Here is an 18,181-nt window from a genome sequence, read left to right as displayed (position 1 = left end):
ACTTTATGCGCGGCACACTTTTCTAGGAGGCTTACGATTCCGTGAAAAATTATTAAATTGAAAAATCTGGCTGAGACACGGAGTATTGCTACGAAGTTCATATTGTACAAACATTGACTGTGACCTTTGAAATGAGAGCACGAATAAACTGCGCAACGCGCCTTACCACGGTGCTCTAGAATTCTGTGAAGTTTGATTGAACTTCTACCAATTATAACAAAGTTATTATTTAGACAAAGTATTGTTATGAAGTCAAGTTTGTACAACATTGACCACCAAGTGGGAGCTTGACCTTTAAGTAAAAATCATGAAATCTATGCGAGGCAGACTTTCCCATGGTATTGTACATATCTGTGAAGACTGATTGAATTCCAATTGATAGTTAAAAATTTAAGTTTGAGACAAAAAGTGTTTTTCTGAAGTCTATGCTGTACAACGCTGACCTTCCCAGTGTGACCTTGACCTTGACATAGAGAACGAATTTTATTCGCGACACACTTTTCCATGAAGCCCTGTAATACTTAATAGTTAAATACGATTTTAATTATTTCTAAAATAACCTTGAGAAGAAATAACTCCAGACAAAGATATGGCAATTTTATTTCAAAAATCTCTAATAAATTATAACAATCATATAAAAATACTTCTTAGTTTAAAATATCAATGATTATCGATCAATAACAACAAATTACTTGTTAAACATGGTGCAATCCAACACAGAAAATCTAAACAACATCTTCATCCGGGGATGCAGTTAAGGCAGCACACCCTATGTGAGCATAACCATGGTAACTGTATGTAACAAATAAAGAAATAATTAATATGTTAGGTTCAATAAGGCCCATTGAAAGCTTCCAGCAACCTGATCGCCAAGACTGGCCACAAAAGTGGAACCTTTGTTCTAAAGTATGTTCATCACATCACAAATCAATAACAGAACATGAAAAAATTTACTATTGACAACTTTTGTTTCATTATGTCAAAAGTAATGCTTTTCTTTACAACTTTCATTAAACACTTCCAAGACCAAGTCTCTATCATGGTGTAATGTATATGGTCCCAGACTGCTGAACTGGAGGACCTCGGTGTGATTATTGCTGGCGGTGAAATACTCATTTCTATTATTTATTTTATAATTTTATTTTTTAACATTATATTTATAAAAAAAAAATTTGGTCAATAAGTTAAATATGTTAAAAAAAATTGTACAAAAAAATCTATAGTTAATAACATTAAAAATATGTTCTAGACACCACATGCACAGTTCGGCTTAAATAATGGGCTTTTAACAAATACTCCTAACATTATCAGAGGACTAATCAAGAGTTCATTTGCATTATTTAACAGTAAATGATTAAAAAAAAAAAACATTTTTAGAGAAAAAAGTTAACGATACAAGTACAGCACTTTACATTTGAATTAAAGTATTTATTTAGAAGATAAAGAAATTACTTGTACAATGTTTAATGAGAATGAAATCAACTACAGGAACATGATTTAAAAGAAACAAGTGTGTTACTTTGTGAACTGTTAACTTAATATGATATTGGATCTATAGAAATGCATGAAAATGTACAATCATATATAAAATTAACCTTAAAACTATATATTTTACTCCCATACTAAAGAGTAAAATATAATAATAAATTGCCCATAGACAAATAGTCAAAATCTCAAAAACATATTGTATAAAATAAAACTGTAGGTGTGTCTGAAAATGGGTCAAATATAAAAAGGTAGTATTTTGGAGGGAAATTGAAAAGTCAAAAGCCTCCATTTTAATTTTTGTTTTTGCTGTAGCATTCAGAATAAACTGAACTTTCATGATTATCATGTCAATAACTCAATGTTTACTTAAAATCAACTCTAGGCCAAATGGTTCCTGGGACAATAAAAAAACTTCTTCCAGACTTTGAAACAATTCACCAAAAGTGTGTTCATGTCAATGTACAAGAAAAACCTGGAGAGAACACAAAAGCTTGTCTGTTGTTGTTTTTCATTCAAAAGGGGGCATACCTCAACAATTATTATAGTCAGAGTTATGTGCCTTGCTCTTCATGTGCATATTGTTTCTGGCAATATGTGTACCAAGTTTGATTTCAATATTTTGAACGGTATTTGAGTTGTGAAAAGTCATGCCAACAAAGCCACCAACAATATCACAACGCTTTGCATAAACTAAGACTCCTTTTTCTTAAAAAAATAGATGAGCTAACATAACTTGGTCATATAATCCTAACAGTGACTGGGGAAACCAAAATTATGCGTATAAACTTTACAGACAAAAAACACACAGATGCAAGTACTTTTTACCAATAACTGTAGATTGTCATCAAACATAAAGCTATAAAGAGTTTGTGACCTTAGTTTTTAAGTCTTTCTTAATAAATAAAATTACAGAATTCATTAGTGAAATAAGTTTGGAAACTGGCTAAAATTTGGTGGATAATATTATTTTTGGTACAACTTTACAACATTATTGTTCTACACAACAAAAAACCCTATTCAAAATTATATCATTTTAATATGGAGTCACGAGGCCTCTAAAATGTCCATATTTGTGTATCAGCTACCAGTATCTTAATTATGCTTTTTCCTATTTCTACAACCACTTAAGACAACATTATTGTATTTGTAATTTAAACCTTTTATCGGTACATGTGCACTCAGATATACTCAGAATAATTATGTTTCTTACAATATCATTGATTTTGATATCTCTTGCAGGAAGCAGCCATTTAAAGCGGTTATGAGTCATAACCTCTCTTATAATAATGCAATCATTCAAGTCCTCTGTTATATTCAGCATATCAAAAACTATTAACAATAAAAAAAATTCCCTGATGGAAATGTTCCATAAACTAAAGTCAGCTTTATAACAAACAAGTTTGTTAAATGAGTTAAAATATGAATAGTAAAAAACAAAATGGCAGAAAGCCACATCAACATTATCAATATATAGTACATGAACATTCATAACGTCTTTATTTTCTAATGGATTGAAAATTATTTCATTTTTAGGCTGTGAAGTCCAAATCAAGATTACAGTTTCCTTTAACTGTAGTACAGCTTAATTTAAAAGCAAATATGCTGGTATACTATTCTTTTAATTACAATAATATTCTACACTTGACACAAAATTCAAACATTAATAATTAATAAGTCACCAAAACACATACATGTATAACATGTTAACCAATAGAGTACATGTATAAACATTCTTGAGAGAAAACTAAATGCATCATTTACTCGTACACATTTGCGTACATTGTCCATTCCGACAGTCCTCCTGTTAAAGGGACTAGACACCAGATGATATCATTGCAAGAAAAAATGAAAATTGTCAAAATCTTACATATAATTGATATGCTTGTGTATAACACATTGAATCTTTCTTACTGAAGTATCTCATTGCTTACAACCCATGGAAACCATTATGCGCTATTTTAAAAAAGGAAACTTAGCTGAGACCGTGACAAAATTTTGTAAAATAGCATATAAGGCCCCCCATACTAGTTCATATTGATAATTCTAGGTGTGTTTTGAGGATATACTGTATTTGCCAATTTCGGGACCATCTGGTGTCCAGTCCCTTTAACATTGGTACAAATTGGTAAAATTGAAGAAATTAATTGAAGATATCACAGATTTAATTTAGGACAGAACACATGTGTCACTGATGTCTATTGTGATAGTATGAATTTGTTTCTAAAAACATATACATTTCAACACAATAAAAGCTATAAAAATACAGTGAGGTCAATGACATGAGACCATTTTGATTATCCAGTTGTCAATTTATGGCAGGCGTGTACAATCTACAACAATCTGAACTGATAATTTTTTCTTCAGTTTTTAACAAACAATCAAAAGGGGCAATAGGCTGATTTTTTCAGAACTTTGTTAAAGTTAACTAATGTTGTTAACGCATATGGTTGTTAACTTTCAGTTTTTTACTACTCTGGAAGTTTAATGGATACAGTTGTGATCTGCAGTATTTCTAAGAAGATTTTGGACAACTGTTTCTGCCCGCTGTACTTGTTTTATTTAAATATGTAAGCAAAGCATGAAATATTTTACGACTAAAAGATGTTAACGACGGTCTCATTAATCCCGTTGTTAACTTTAACAAGGTTCTAAACAATCGGTCATATATCCCCTTCTTAGCTCCTACCATTCTCAACAGTTCATAACAAATCAAAGGATCATTTGATATGTCAATCCATTATAATCTGATAAGTTAATTAATTACAAGCTTTAATACAATAGGGTTGTTAGTACTGCGCTTTGATCTGGGAGACTGTATTTACATTTAACTCAAGCAGCTTTTGCAGATTTTAATTTAAAAATTCTTATCTTGTTCAACAGCATAAAATCATCTCCCAACATAAAAGCCTAGAAATATTATTAAACACCAGATATCTACACATCATTGACAGTTAAATTTTTCAAAATTTCCCAACCAATCGAGAACAGTGCAAATGAAAATACCTTGATTTTCCGTGAACATCAAAAAAGCTAAAAACCTTGAGCATAACAATATTGGAGGCACTACTGCTGTCCCCGTCCCCATCAAGTTATCAGCCTAGGTGTGACACGAGTCTTCTCAAGGGCCTGGATATTAGCAGCACTCCCCCTGGCAGCCAGGAGCTCATTCACATGGCGGCGACGTGCAAATGCCTTCAGTCGTGGGTCTTCCGTAGGCAGAGGATTAGGACATCCACATTCCAGCCTTAACTTAAGTGCCTGGGAGTGATAAAATATTTTTACAAGGCTTGTTAATATCAATTTCATAAAAAAAAAATTATTAAATAAAAATGGAACAAGAGTACAGCAAAAAGATACAAAAACTTGTCTGTTTTTTCTATGTTTAACAAGGGGCATAACTCTATATAGACAAAACCTTTTGGCTCAATATTGCATGGCTCAATTTCCTGATTGGCACAAATGTAAAGGATTGATTTTGTTTAACTCCAAGTAGACATTCCCGCTTGGCTCGATGTTCCCGTGACTGGAAGTATTTTGGCCAGTCCCTGGGATATTGAGCCAATGGGTTTCCACACTACTCTGTTTTATTAAGTTATGGAAATGGCCATGCATTTCATTAGAATAATAATGTGAACCAAGTTTCATGTTAATTTTTCAAATGTTATGATGTCATACCCAATGTGAAAGGTTTCACACAAAGCTGTTGACACAAACGCTATGATAATATTTCAGTTCCTTCAAAAGACAAAAAAAGCTAGAAAAACATGAATCATTCTTCAATCTTAAGACAAAACATTCAAAAGAAACACAATTTTAATCAATATATACAGTTCTTGCTTTTTCTTTTCGTTAAATGCTAAATAGTAAAAATTCAAAACCGTACACTTTCTTAAAAGAGAACCTTATGCTGTTCTTGATAAACTGGCCCCATTTGTTCGATAACTCTCCAGTTCTTACTCAACTGAGAACACTATTTAAATCAATAATATAATTTCAAATAAAAGATATTATTTTCCATCTACCATATCTTAAATTCTGTCCTTTTTTGCCTTCAAGACTGTTTAATATTTAATGCTTTTAACTACTGAGTACTCTACAGTAATAAATATTGAGTAATTATTCAAGAACATTTTCAGCTTGAAATTCTTTCAAATATTGTCCCAAGAATTTATAAAAACATGATATTTGGGATAACATTGTTGTTACAGAGTCAAAACTTTTAAGATCAAGAACTATATCTGGCTGATCTCGGGATAAATGAGTTGAGTTAGTTATTCAGTAATTACAGTACTCAGGCATTGGCGAGAATCTGGGGCCAGATTTTTAATATTGATTGAATCATAGTAACTGCAAAAAAAATATTTCAACAATCCATTAAGTACGCAAAATATCACCTCCGGCATCTTCTTTTGAAAATACTTGACACGATTCTCGTTTGAGGGATGTGTGGAGTTCCATTGCGATGTTTTCCTTGTTCCCAGTAGGTCATCAACGACAGACATGTCTGCCCAGACACGCTCGCTTTCTCGAACATCAAAACATGCCTGCGGTTATAGTAAGCAAAGTTCATAAATATAAAATACACCATTATGATGCTTATAGACAATGATGCAGTGCTGCAGCTAATCTTTTCAATTAAAGCTGCACTCAGATTGACTATTTTGACATGTTTTTTACTTTTTGTCTTGGAATTAGCCAATTTTTTTTGTGGAAACCAGTGATATAAGACTTCTGACAAAAAATCAGATTGCAGTTTTTCATACTTAAAGTTTAAAGTTAATGTTTTATAAACTCATTTTTCTTAAAGCACTAGTAACGCTGTTAGCCATAAAACATTAATATGTGAGTGTGCAGCTTTAAATAATGAACAGATGGATTTTATACAGCTAAAATTCCGTGAAATTTGATCTGTCGCCTGTTTAGAAGGCCTAGCATACGGTAGTCAAACCAATTGAAATATCAATTTTAATTCAAAATGAGCAAACTTCTGTGGTAAAGTAAGAACTTGGTCTGTATGATACCCAATCGATAAGTAAGCCAACTTCATAAATGCTTAACTGCGGTGTGACTTGAGATTTACTGAGTGATTTATTGATTGAAGTTGGTCAAGTCATTTTGCCTACAAACACTGTCAATAAGTTTAAACCTGATTAAATAATTCACAGCTCAAGTAATTGTTTGCACAAGTAATAAAGCGAATAAAGGGAATAAAAACAGGAATTCAAAACATTGTTTTTCATACTAAATAAAATTAACGTACCCGTGTTGCCAACTTAAAGCCCAAATTATCTGCTTCTATTTCCATGTCTCGGCTAAACGCCTTGTGGAATGCAATCTGTAAAATATCCAAGGTATTTTCCTTAATTTTCATTTAATATTTATAAAAAAAGAATTGAAGTAATTCAGTCAAGTAAAGGAGAGGACAATGTCAAAATATGCCAATTCAAGGGCCAAAACACAGCAGGAATTACCAACAACATCAGATTAGTTATCAAACTCAGAGATTCCATGCCAAATTTTGATAATTCAAGGGAAAGCTAAGGAATTTCTTTTTGTGAAGTCAACAGAATGATTATTGAGCTTTTCCGAGATACATGTGTTTTCACCAACAGGTCAATTTAATCAAAATTTGACAATCAAAGAGCTGGAATATCGCACTTATACTTAAATCAATAAAGCACTATTGAAGTGATTTGCACGATTTCCTAATTTTTTCATGATATTTTGTCCATATAAAATTGTTATCAAGTATGGTAATGATCACAGTGACATGGTTTCTCTTATTATTTTTTACCCTATACATAATCTTTTAATCAATAGATTATATAAGATAAAAACGATCGAGAGAAAACCCCGTGGTAACAACTTTGATGGGTGATACAATTTTACACCATGTTTGATGTTTAACGGGCATTTAAAAATTTAATACTTAAAACATCAACAAAATAACAGAACACCTACATCTATAACAGTACACCTACATCTATAACAGTACACCTACATCTATAACAGTACACATACATCTATAACAGTACACATACATCTATAACAGTACACCTACATCTATAACAGTACACCTACATCTATAACAGTACACCTACATCTATAACAGTACACCTACATCTATAACAGTACATCTATAACAGAACACCTACATCTATAACAGTACACCTACATCTATAACAGTACACCTACATCTATAACAGTACACCTACATCTATAACAGTACACCTACATCTATAACAGTACACCTACATCTATAATAGTACACCTACATCTATAACAGTACACCTACATCTATAATAGTACACCTACATCTATAACAGTACACCTACATCTATAACAGTACACCTACATCTATAACAGTACACCTACATCTATAACAGTACACCTACATCTATAACAGTACACCTACATCTATAACAGTACACCTACATCTATAACAGAACACCTACATCTATAACAGTACACCTACATCTATAACAGTACACCTACATCTATAACAGTACACCTACATCTATAATAGTACACCTACATCTATAACAGTACACCTACATCTATAACAGTACACCTACATCTATAACAGTACACCTACATCTATAACAGTACACCTACATCTATAACAGTACACCTACATCTATAACAGTACACCTACATCTATAACAGTACACCTACATCTATAACAGAACACCTATAACAGTACACCTACATCTATAACAGTACACCTACATCTATAACAGTACACCTACATCTATAACAGTACACCTACATCTATAACAGTACACCTACATCTATAACAGTACACCTACATCTATAACAGTACACCTATAACAGTACACCTACATCTATAACAGTACACCTACATCTATAACAGTACACCTACATCTATAACAGTACACCTATAACAGTACACCTACATCTATAACAGTACACCTACATCTATAACAGTACACCTACATCTATAACAGTACACCTACATCTATAACAGTACACCTATAACAGTACACCTACATCTATAACAGTACACCTACATCTATAATAGTACACCTACATCTATAACAGTACACCTACATCTATAACAGTACACCTACATCTATAACAGTACACCTATAACAGTACACCTACATCTATAACAGTACACCTACATCTATAACAGTACACCTACATCTATAACAGTACACCTACATCTATAACAGTACACCTACATCTATGACTTTGTTGAAGTACCAATGCGTGACAATAGCCAGACCATCATTGGGGAGAATACACCAGATAGCTGCAAGAACAGCGCTGATCAGGTACGACAACAGCTGTTCACGACTCATGTTCTCCACCTATGAAATAAACAATAAATAAACATAAATATAAATGCTGGTTTGGGTCTTCTGACAAATCTTCTTATACAAATTTTAATATAAAGTTATGTCTAATAATTGCTCAGGAATCTTTCCTGAATTTCTTTTTAAGGCTGATATCGTACAAGTATCTTTACAGTTTTTCTGACTTCATAATGATAAAATTTGCACCATGGGTTGTCTCAGTGCATTTTTTACCCTATCACCACATGCTGTCAGTATGAAGTTTAGTAAGATCTGGCTGTTGGTAAAATTCAGTTGAGAGTTTATGCCTGTAAACATTGAGGCCAGGTTCGGTAAAGATTGGATAACAAATGTAAAATGTTAGAGAGCAAAAATGAAAGTGTGACACACGGATGCTGACCCTGTGATGAACAAGATAGTACCGTACTTTCATATCTTCAATACTATAAAGGCGAATAAAATAATTAGGGAATAAAAAGTTTCAAATCATTATCAAAATAAATGACAAAGATACACAAAATAACAACAAAAAACATATCTTACTGCATGTCTCAACAGGCAATGTGCAACCTCATGCCCTAGTATGATGGCTAACATATCGTCATTTGTGCAAAACTCGAGCAAACCGGTGTTCACAAATACATGGCCATTCTGAAATGAAACGCATGCAAACAACATTGTAAGATATTATTCAAAATTTAAGTCATAAATATGAAAGTCAAACCTTACATTGACAAAATCATACTTATACATTACATTTAACACTTTGTTTGTGTTTTTTTATCACTGATGTCTTTTTTGTTTTTTTGGACATGCACAAAAAAATTGATCTGACATAAAATGTGTAGCTTTTCAACTTTCAATACTATCCGCCCACCCGCCAGCCCAATGACATCCCTTTTCTAAATACCTAGTTAAAAATCAGAAAAATAAGTAACCAGAAACAATCCTAGTCTTTCTTTAATATATATCACTAATAATATTTATTTCTATTAATTGTCTTTAAACTGTATTTTTATCATTCATATCTCAAATGAACATTTTTTTATTTTTATCATTACACATCTGTATTTTTTGGCAGGCAGCCTTTAACTTTTAATTAATATTCATATTAGTATTTTAAGCCGAATGCCAAATGAAAACCCCTTACAGGAAAGACATGGGCGTTCACTTGTTCATCCTTTATAATATGTACATGCCAATCGTACGCTGTAATCCCTGGCTCAGCAAGTGCATTGCCCTTTATCAACCTTTCGAGTACTCGCCACACACGGCCATAGAGAGGGTGCCCATCTGGAATCAGCACTCCTGCCTCCGAATATTTTTCAAGACTCTACAAATATCAATAACAATACCATTAGAACATCAAGCCCCAGTAACACAAAAATACTAAAGTCAAATCTCAATCTCAACTCAATTTACCACATAAAAGCACAGTTTGATTTAAAATCTTGCATGTTTTTATACTTTTTAAAAACATATTTTCTTATTTATAGAATTTGTTGATAGAAAGATTTTGTCAAAATCGTAAAGAAACTGAATTCCAGAGCAAAAAAAATACATGATTAATTGTTAAAAAACAAGGAATTGTACTCAAATACAAATTTGGCTGTAGAATATTATTCCTTTGGAATCTAAATCAAAGGCATAAATCAACATATTATATGACAGAAGCTTTTTCAAAGGTGTAAAATCATATGTTATTTTTAATAACTTTTGATGCTATGTGATAAATTGAGTGAGATTGAGATTTGACTTTCAATATGTTTTTTTCACAATATTGGGGCCAATTGGTCATCTCATACATGGCACATACATGCACCTATAGCACAGGTAAATGCCTTCTTTCAACAAGCATCATAATAATTGAAAACTGATTCTAACCTTTCTGGTTTTATATAGTAGTCAAACATCCCACTATAGCTAATGCTTTAGGACTATTCGAGCCTGCTTTCTCTTTAAATATTTTCTGCAACTTTTTTTGGTTTAAATCCTACATATTTGACACAATTCTCCAATCACTGGTTTGCTCAGGTGTACATATATATATATATATATATATATATATATATATATATCCAGCTAAAAACGTTCTTTTTTATGTTATGCTGGATTAAATTTTCATTGTGAACATTTAACAAATTCAGTATTGCAAAGTATAATACTAATTCCAAAAGCACTTACATCCAAGGTCGACTCGTCAGCTATCTTCTGTATCTGCTCTGGAAGGAGCACCATCAGACGTTTCCTTCCAGTGGATGTAACCTCCAGGTGGGATTCATAATACCAAATGGTGAAAATGGCAATAGCAGAAAGGACTACGCCAAAAAAGGCCAGCTTGTAACGTAGCCACTTCTTCTGAACCTCTGGCGACTGTTTCAGTCTTGCCTGTCGGAGTGTTCTGAAAATAAACAACAAAAACACACTGACACCCTTAGGGAAAGATATTTGCAAGGAAATCAGTCACTGAACTCATGTCTATTTGGACTACATGTTCTTCTAAAATATGATCAAGGATTGTGAAGTGAATGCTAACGCAAGTTTTTTGTTTATTTTTTCATTTAAAAAAGGGGCATAACTCATCAAGTATTTAAAGCCAGTTATGGGCCTTGCTTATACCGGTACATATGTGTTTTGTCTCTTACAACGTGTGTACCTAGTTTCATTTCAGTATCTCAATATGCATTAAAGGTTTGCATTCAGACAATGAAGAAGCTAAGGCTATGAGAATACATGTATCTCTACTTTTTTGAAAAAAAAAGATCTAAAAGTAAATTTCATTTTTTTAAATGATGTGAAACTCTACACATTTTTGTTTTAATTTCAAGGCCCCAATATCATCAAAATACTAAATTCAAATCTCAATTGCAACTCATTTTACTGCATTATTATATAAATAGCGTAAAAATATTCAAAATCTTATACATTTTTACTCTTTTTAAAAATGCATTTTCTTAAAGATTATGTTGATAAAACACTGTCCATATCAGGTATATTTATATACCGTATATATATATATATATATATAGAGAGAGAGAAAGCAAAAATTTTACTTGGGTACAATTAATCATTTTCGAGTAATTATTCAAGTACATTGTTTTGCTCTAGAACTACTTTCTTTAAAAATATTGAGCAATGATGCTGATCAACATAATACATAATATTAATAGAATGCCCTTTTGAAAAGAGTAAAACATTTATTATATTGAATAATATAATATTGAATCACGCCATTCATATATATGTGGAAAAATTATTTGTCATCGAGTCAATGTAATTACGTGATAATGGAGCTCTAGCCTCATGATACAATAATTTTTATTTTTATTTTCAATTCCGGCCAATTATGTAAGAAAACTTAAATCAACCAGCTGTTCAGAACTAGTAGTCAGAGTTTAGAGTCACAATTGTGAGTAATATAATGTACATGTACACTAGTACAGTAAGACAGCTTACCTGCCAGTAACAAAGGCTAGAAACTTTAGCACGGGACCTTTCAAAAATGGTAAAAGCCAGACTGGTGCTCTCACCACTACTGATGTATGAAAAACCTGAGCACGACCAACACTTTTTGTAATTTGAAAATGTCCTTTGATATTTGTGTTCATCACTGAGGTAGTCTTCGGTCTGGCCATCGTGCAGTGTTTCCTGAGAGAGTATTTAGGCGGGTGCTTGATTGCATGGTGTCTTAATAGTTGAGAAACTGGAGGCTTGCTCAGCCATCCATACAGCTGCATTGGAGAGAGGTGCACCAACCTTGCCATTGTTACAGTCATAATCAGAACCTGTAAGCAGAGAAAAGAAAATAAGCTAAACGTATACTTTTGTGAATAAGTCTCTCTATCAAACACAGCATTTTATCATTTCAATGGGAAGGGTGCCTATGCCATCTAGTGTGTTAAACTCCACATTCATCACCTTTTCGCAAGTGGAGCAAAAGGCTCCAGTCAAAGGGTCCAAGGCCTCTAAAATCCCATCTGGGTCTTAGACTTAGAATATAGAAATTATTTTGCTGCCGATCTAAGGTCTTGTAAGTTTTGGGCATTACAAAACTTATCGGCCTTCAGATACTCCTAGAGTTCTATGAATTGGATTGGTCTGTGGACAGAAATGGCTTGTGTTTCAAAAATCAATTCATGCATGATACAAGGCTTCCATTAACTTTGGAAGTTTCAACAGTCAAACATAGAAATTTAACTAGAATGGGCTTTTGAGAAAAGCGCATGTCTCCCCCGAAGGCTTAGTAAGACTTAGAGGTGTAAAGTACTGATACATCTGGCTGGAAAGCAGGGTGTGAGAATTCAATAGGGATTTCCACACAATAAGCCCTAGTTAATGATCTGAAAACTATTTTTCATCTTTCAAGCACTTGACCTTGACATGTGACCCCAAAATCAATAGGGATCTTCTACACCTCATGACCAACCTTCCTACCAAGTTTGGTGAACCTAGGTCAAACCGTTCTCAAGATATTGAGCGGCATTGGTTTTAACTTTGGGGGTCGCCGTGACCTTTGACCTAGTGACCCGAAAAACAATACATGTCTTCTACACCTCATGACCAACCTCCCTACCAAGTTTGGTGAACCTAGGTCAAACCGTTCTCAAGATATTGAGCGGAAATGTTTTTTACATTGGGGGTCGCCGCGACCTTGACCTTTGACCTAGTGACCCCAAAAACAATAGGGATCTTCTACACCTCATGACCAACCTCCCTACCAAGTTTGGTGAACCTAGGTCAAACCGTTCTCAAGATATTGAGCGGCATTGGTTTTAACTTTGGGGGTCGCCGTGACCTTTGACCTAGTGACCCGAAAAACAATACATGTCTTCGACACCTCATGACCAACCTCCCTACCAAGTTTGGTGAACCTAGGTCAAACCGTTCTCAAGATATTGAGCGGAAATGTTTTTTACATTGGGGGTCGCCGCGACCTTGACCTTTGACCTAGTGACCCCAAAAACAATAGGGATCTTCTACACCTCATGACCAACCTCCCTACCAAGTTTGGTGAACCTAGGTCAAACCGTTCTCAAGATATTGAGCGGAAATGTTTTTTACATTGGGGGTCGCCGCGACCTTGACCTTTGACCTAGTGACCCCAAAAACAATAGGGATCTTCTACACCTCATGACCAACCTCCCTACCAAGTTTGGTGAACCTAGGTCAAACCGTTCTCAAGATATTGAGCGGAAATGTTTTTTACATTGGGGGTCGCCGCGACCTTGACCTTTGACCTAGTGACCCCAAAAACAATAGGGATCTTCTACACCTCATGACCAACCTCCCTACCAAGTTTGGTGAACCTAGGTCATGCGGTTTTCCAGTTATCGATCGGAAACGAAGTGTGACGTACGGACGGACTGACGGACTAGCCACAATATAGCGTGTTCTCACTCTCAACTGTCAATCTATAAATCCCATGCCAAAAATATATTAAGAATTATTTAAGGACTGATCACATTTTTTCTTGTGTGTATGCAGGCTATCATTTGCTCGCGTGCCCTAATGCGTTAATACAGAATAAACACAAGAAAATATGCGCTCAATACTTATATTTACATTATTTTTTTTTTATTTATTACAATAAAATAAGCAGTGTCTTCTGCAACTCAGTTCTTGTTCTTAATGATGTGTAATCAGCAACATACGTTTGTGCATGTATCATGGAATAGCTGATTTTTGTAACATTGTATAAAATTGCTTAATTGACATCGCGCTAATCCAATCGGAGCACAATATTGAAACAAGAGGGCCCTGAAGGCCCTGTATCGCTCACCTGATCCAATTCAAGGGTGAAATAAGTGTTTTCAGGGCGAGGGCGATTGTGACAGGGGGAGAGAATAAGTGTTTTTCAGGACGATGGAAAGTACAAACCTTACCGTGCTGTAATAAGTACATTCTGACCAGGTTTCATATAGATAAAGTAGAAAATATGGCTTCAACAGTGTTTTAACAATGTTTTCTATGATTTGACTTCGTGACCTAGTTTTTGAACTCAGGTTTCAAACTTGACATAGACTTCATAAACACAAACATTCTGACATAGTTTCATGGTGATCAAAAAAGAGAAAGTAACCTCTACAGTGTTTACAAAGTTTATCTATGATTTGACCTAGTGGCCTGGTTTTTGACTCTGATTACCCAGTTTAAAACTCTACCTAAGGATCATCAAGAATAACATTCTGATCAAGTTCCATGAACATATAGTCATAAATGTGGCCTCTAGAGTGTTAACATGCTTTTTCTATTATTTGACCTGGTGACCTAGATTTTGACCGCACATGACCCAGATTCGAATTTGATCTAGAGCTAATCAATTTAAACATTCTGACTAAGTTTCATGAACATACAGTCATAAATGTGACCTCTAGAGTGCTAACAAGCTTTTCCTATGATTTGACCTAATGACCTAGTTTTAGACAGCACATGACCAACATTTAAACTTGACTTAGAGATTAATAATATAAACATTCTGACCAACTTTCATGAAGAAACATTTATAAATGTGACCTCTAGATTGTAAACAAGCTTTTCCTTAAGTTTGACCTGGTGACCTAGTTTTTGGCCGCACATGACCAAGATTCGAACTTGGCCTAGAGCTAATCAATATATACATTCTGACTAAGTTTCATGAACATACAGTCATAAATGTGACCTCTAGAATGCTAACAATCTTTTCCTATGATTTGACCTGGTGACCTAGTTTTTGACAGCACATGACCCAGATTTAAACTTGACTTAAAGATTATTAATATAAACATTCTGACGAACTTTCATGAAGATACAGTCATAAATGTGACCTCTAGAGTGTTAACAAGCTTTTCCTTCAATTTGACCTGGTGACCTAGTTTTTGACCGCACATGACCCAGATTCGAACTTGGCCTAGAGATTATTAATATTAGAAACTGAGTCTGCAAATACTAAAAATTATAAAACAAGGTCCCATAGTAAATGTCTATGCAGATGGACTGTGACTACTTGTACTACTACTAGTCCAAATAATTATACCCCATGCAGCAATTACATTGTGGGTAGTAGCGGGCGAAATAGAAGAAATAACAAAAAGTGCGAAAGAAGAACTGATGGCTCATTGAGTTTACATCTGTAGGACACAAACAGGTTATAATTTTTTTTATTTTTTTTTCAGAAATCACACACTTTCTGTGAAACTTTCCAAAATTCATAGGGTCAAAAATGTAAAAAGAGTACAAGTACATGTGATAGAATAAGGCACATAAATGATATCGGGAAAAATATTCGATAAAGTATCCTCGACTAACCATGATTCGCAGATGTAAGGAATAAATAAAAAATAATAAAGTTGAGCAAAACAATGAAATAATTTAACTACTTTTGTCAGACATGCCATTTATTTATCCATATTTCCACAAGTATTTAAGAACAAACAGTCAAAAGTTAACGTAAATAATGTCAACAGAGTACAGACACTGAAACTAGGCCGCCATCTTGATTCTAGTACCTTGATTCGCGAGCTCTGACGTAATCTAGGTCAGCACGTTTTAATTAGGCCAACACTATTTTGATCAATTGATTTTTGAGAAAAACAGTCCAACATATCTTTAAAAATGTTAATTTCAAAATTTCAACTTGTAATAAAAGATTTACAGTATTTTGTAAACATAAAATATTAAATCATGTCAAATTACTCGTAGTGGGGGAAAGTATAATTTAACCCAAAGACAAAACTGTCTCTTTAAGTGTAATTTCAGGAACACTGAACATTCTAGATGACTTAAGGACATAAGTGCCTTCCTCTGATTATTTTGTACATAAGCATGTTTAAGGGCAGTTGGAAATAAATTATGTACTGCTTTATCACTACTTAGGGATGCACCTAAAACAGAAATTAACACTCACTAATTTCTTTATTTTGACACTAAGACTATGGGTCATGAAAACACATATTATAAGTTTGCTTTGCCTTCCTACAAGAATTTAGGTCACGTGACCGTCATTGATAAAATGTATACAAAGCAGACGAAATAACCAGCGAATTTTTAAGGATGTTATGTGGCAAATATGGTTGGTTTCTATAGCAATTAATTTGGGATTAGTAAAACTACATTGTTTGCAGTGTTAACCATTGTTTCAAGTGAATTTATCTGTTTTAAAGACATTTTTTCGCGAGTTGGAAAGCATCTACTCTTGTAAATAGTTTGTAGTAAAAATGACGTCATAGCTTTGCAGATGCATGCATTTCACGTGATAATCAGGTAAAGACAAAGATGGCCGCGAATCAAGGTTGGTCGCGATTTTAGGGACTAGGACGATACATCGAGACCATAGGCGACTACGATGCCATAATTGGATAAACAAGAACAATTGTATGTGGACGATTTTTTAATAAGATTTTTTATATGGCAAATCCTTAGATGAATCAAATATTGAACGTCCATTAATTCAGACTAGTACGACTGCCAGACAACAATAGTGAATATCCACTCGTCAACAAGTTAATCGGAAGTATTCACCATTTTCGGACACCATTTTCGGATAAACAAACAAAACAACAATTAGAATTCAAATTTAAAGGTATAATAAAACGTACCTTAATGTCTTGCCTTTAAGGCTGATATTATTGAATGTCACTGACTATCTAAGTCTAAGGAAGTATGTTTGACCATGACATAAGTACATGTATGACGAAATAATTACTTGCCGTAACTTGGATTTTTTAAAAGTAGCAGTCAACATCTTGTCGAAAAGAAGCAGACAACTGTGTAAATTTTTATAAAGTCCTGCGTTTTGAACCTTAACAATATAGACCACTTATTCACGTTTCCATAGCTTCCAGTGCTAAAAACGGAATGTCGACAGGCTAATTCCACGCTGACAGAGCGGTAATTGACTATCAACACATAACATAGCGTTAGAATTCAGCCTTTTATAAAAAAAATATTTATATTTATAAAAAAGAGTACCAAGGATGTGCAAAATAGTCAAAATACTTCCCACAATTTCCTCAATATTTCAGCGATTAGAAACCATATAACTTTGCTTTACTACTTCAAACTTTTTTGCGACAAGACATAGTGTTTTAATCAAGAATACAGCATGTAACTGTTAGTAAAAGAATCCTATTGGAGTACTCTGTACTAAATTAATTAAGATGCTTAAACAACTGTATTCCTGTTCAGTACTCCAGCCAGAATTTGATAAGGGCAGGGTGCTAGGTCAGAAACGGCACATTTGATGCGCATTGAAAGAGCCTTAATGGAACACTTGCAAGGGTGAATGTGTTTAGCACTGACTCCTCAACTATTATAAAATTGTCTAAATTCCTCCGATTTATCTATTTGATTAAATGCCATGTATTGTGTAAAGTTCTTTACTTGTTCTTGTAAATTGT

General features: G+C 33.7%; 1 protein-coding gene across 2 annotated transcripts; it reads right to left on the bottom strand.

The window, feature by feature from the left end:
* Positions 1-589: 589 nt before the first annotated feature.
* On the bottom strand, positions 590-17,583 carry LOC128213899 (metalloendopeptidase OMA1, mitochondrial-like). 2 transcript variants are annotated; one of them, XM_052920015.1, is made up of 9 exons: positions 17,492-17,583; positions 12,264-12,592; positions 10,992-11,208; positions 9,958-10,140; positions 9,351-9,458; positions 8,694-8,822; positions 6,749-6,823; positions 5,883-6,032; positions 590-4,746 (listed from the first exon to the last, which is right to left on the bottom strand). In XM_052920015.1, the coding sequence occupies exons 2-9, from the start codon at positions 12,581-12,583 to the stop codon at positions 4,573-4,575; spliced, it is 1,356 nt and encodes a 451-aa protein (XP_052775975.1). In that variant the 5' UTR covers positions 12,584-12,592; positions 17,492-17,583; the 3' UTR covers positions 590-4,572. The 2 variants fall into 2 exon arrangements, with proteins under 2 accessions (XP_052775975.1, XP_052775974.1); XM_052920014.1 differs by having other exon boundaries at positions 17,381-17,517.
* Between the last annotated feature and the right edge of the window lie 598 nt (positions 17,584-18,181).

The sequence above is a fragment of the Mya arenaria genome, chromosome 13 (genome assembly GCF_026914265.1).
Source record: "Mya arenaria isolate MELC-2E11 chromosome 13, ASM2691426v1".
Lineage (NCBI taxonomy): Eukaryota > Metazoa > Mollusca > Bivalvia > Myida > Myidae > Mya > Mya arenaria.
Note: the sequence above shows the minus strand (reverse complement) of the source record. Positions and strands in the feature narration are given on the sequence as shown.

Coding starts and splice junctions, on each gene's coding strand:
- LOC128213899 (XM_052920015.1), bottom strand. CDS start 12,583: ATGACTGTAACAATGGCAAGGTTGGTGCACCTCTCTCCAATGCAGCTG. Junction 11,209..12,263: donor CTAGCCTTTGTTACTGGCAG/GTAAGCTGTCTT, acceptor GTTTATTTTCAG/AACACTCCGACAGGCAAGAC. Junction 8,823..9,350: donor ATTGCCTGTTGAGACATGCA/GTAAGATATGTT, acceptor TTTATTTCATAG/GTGGAGAACATGAGTCGTGA.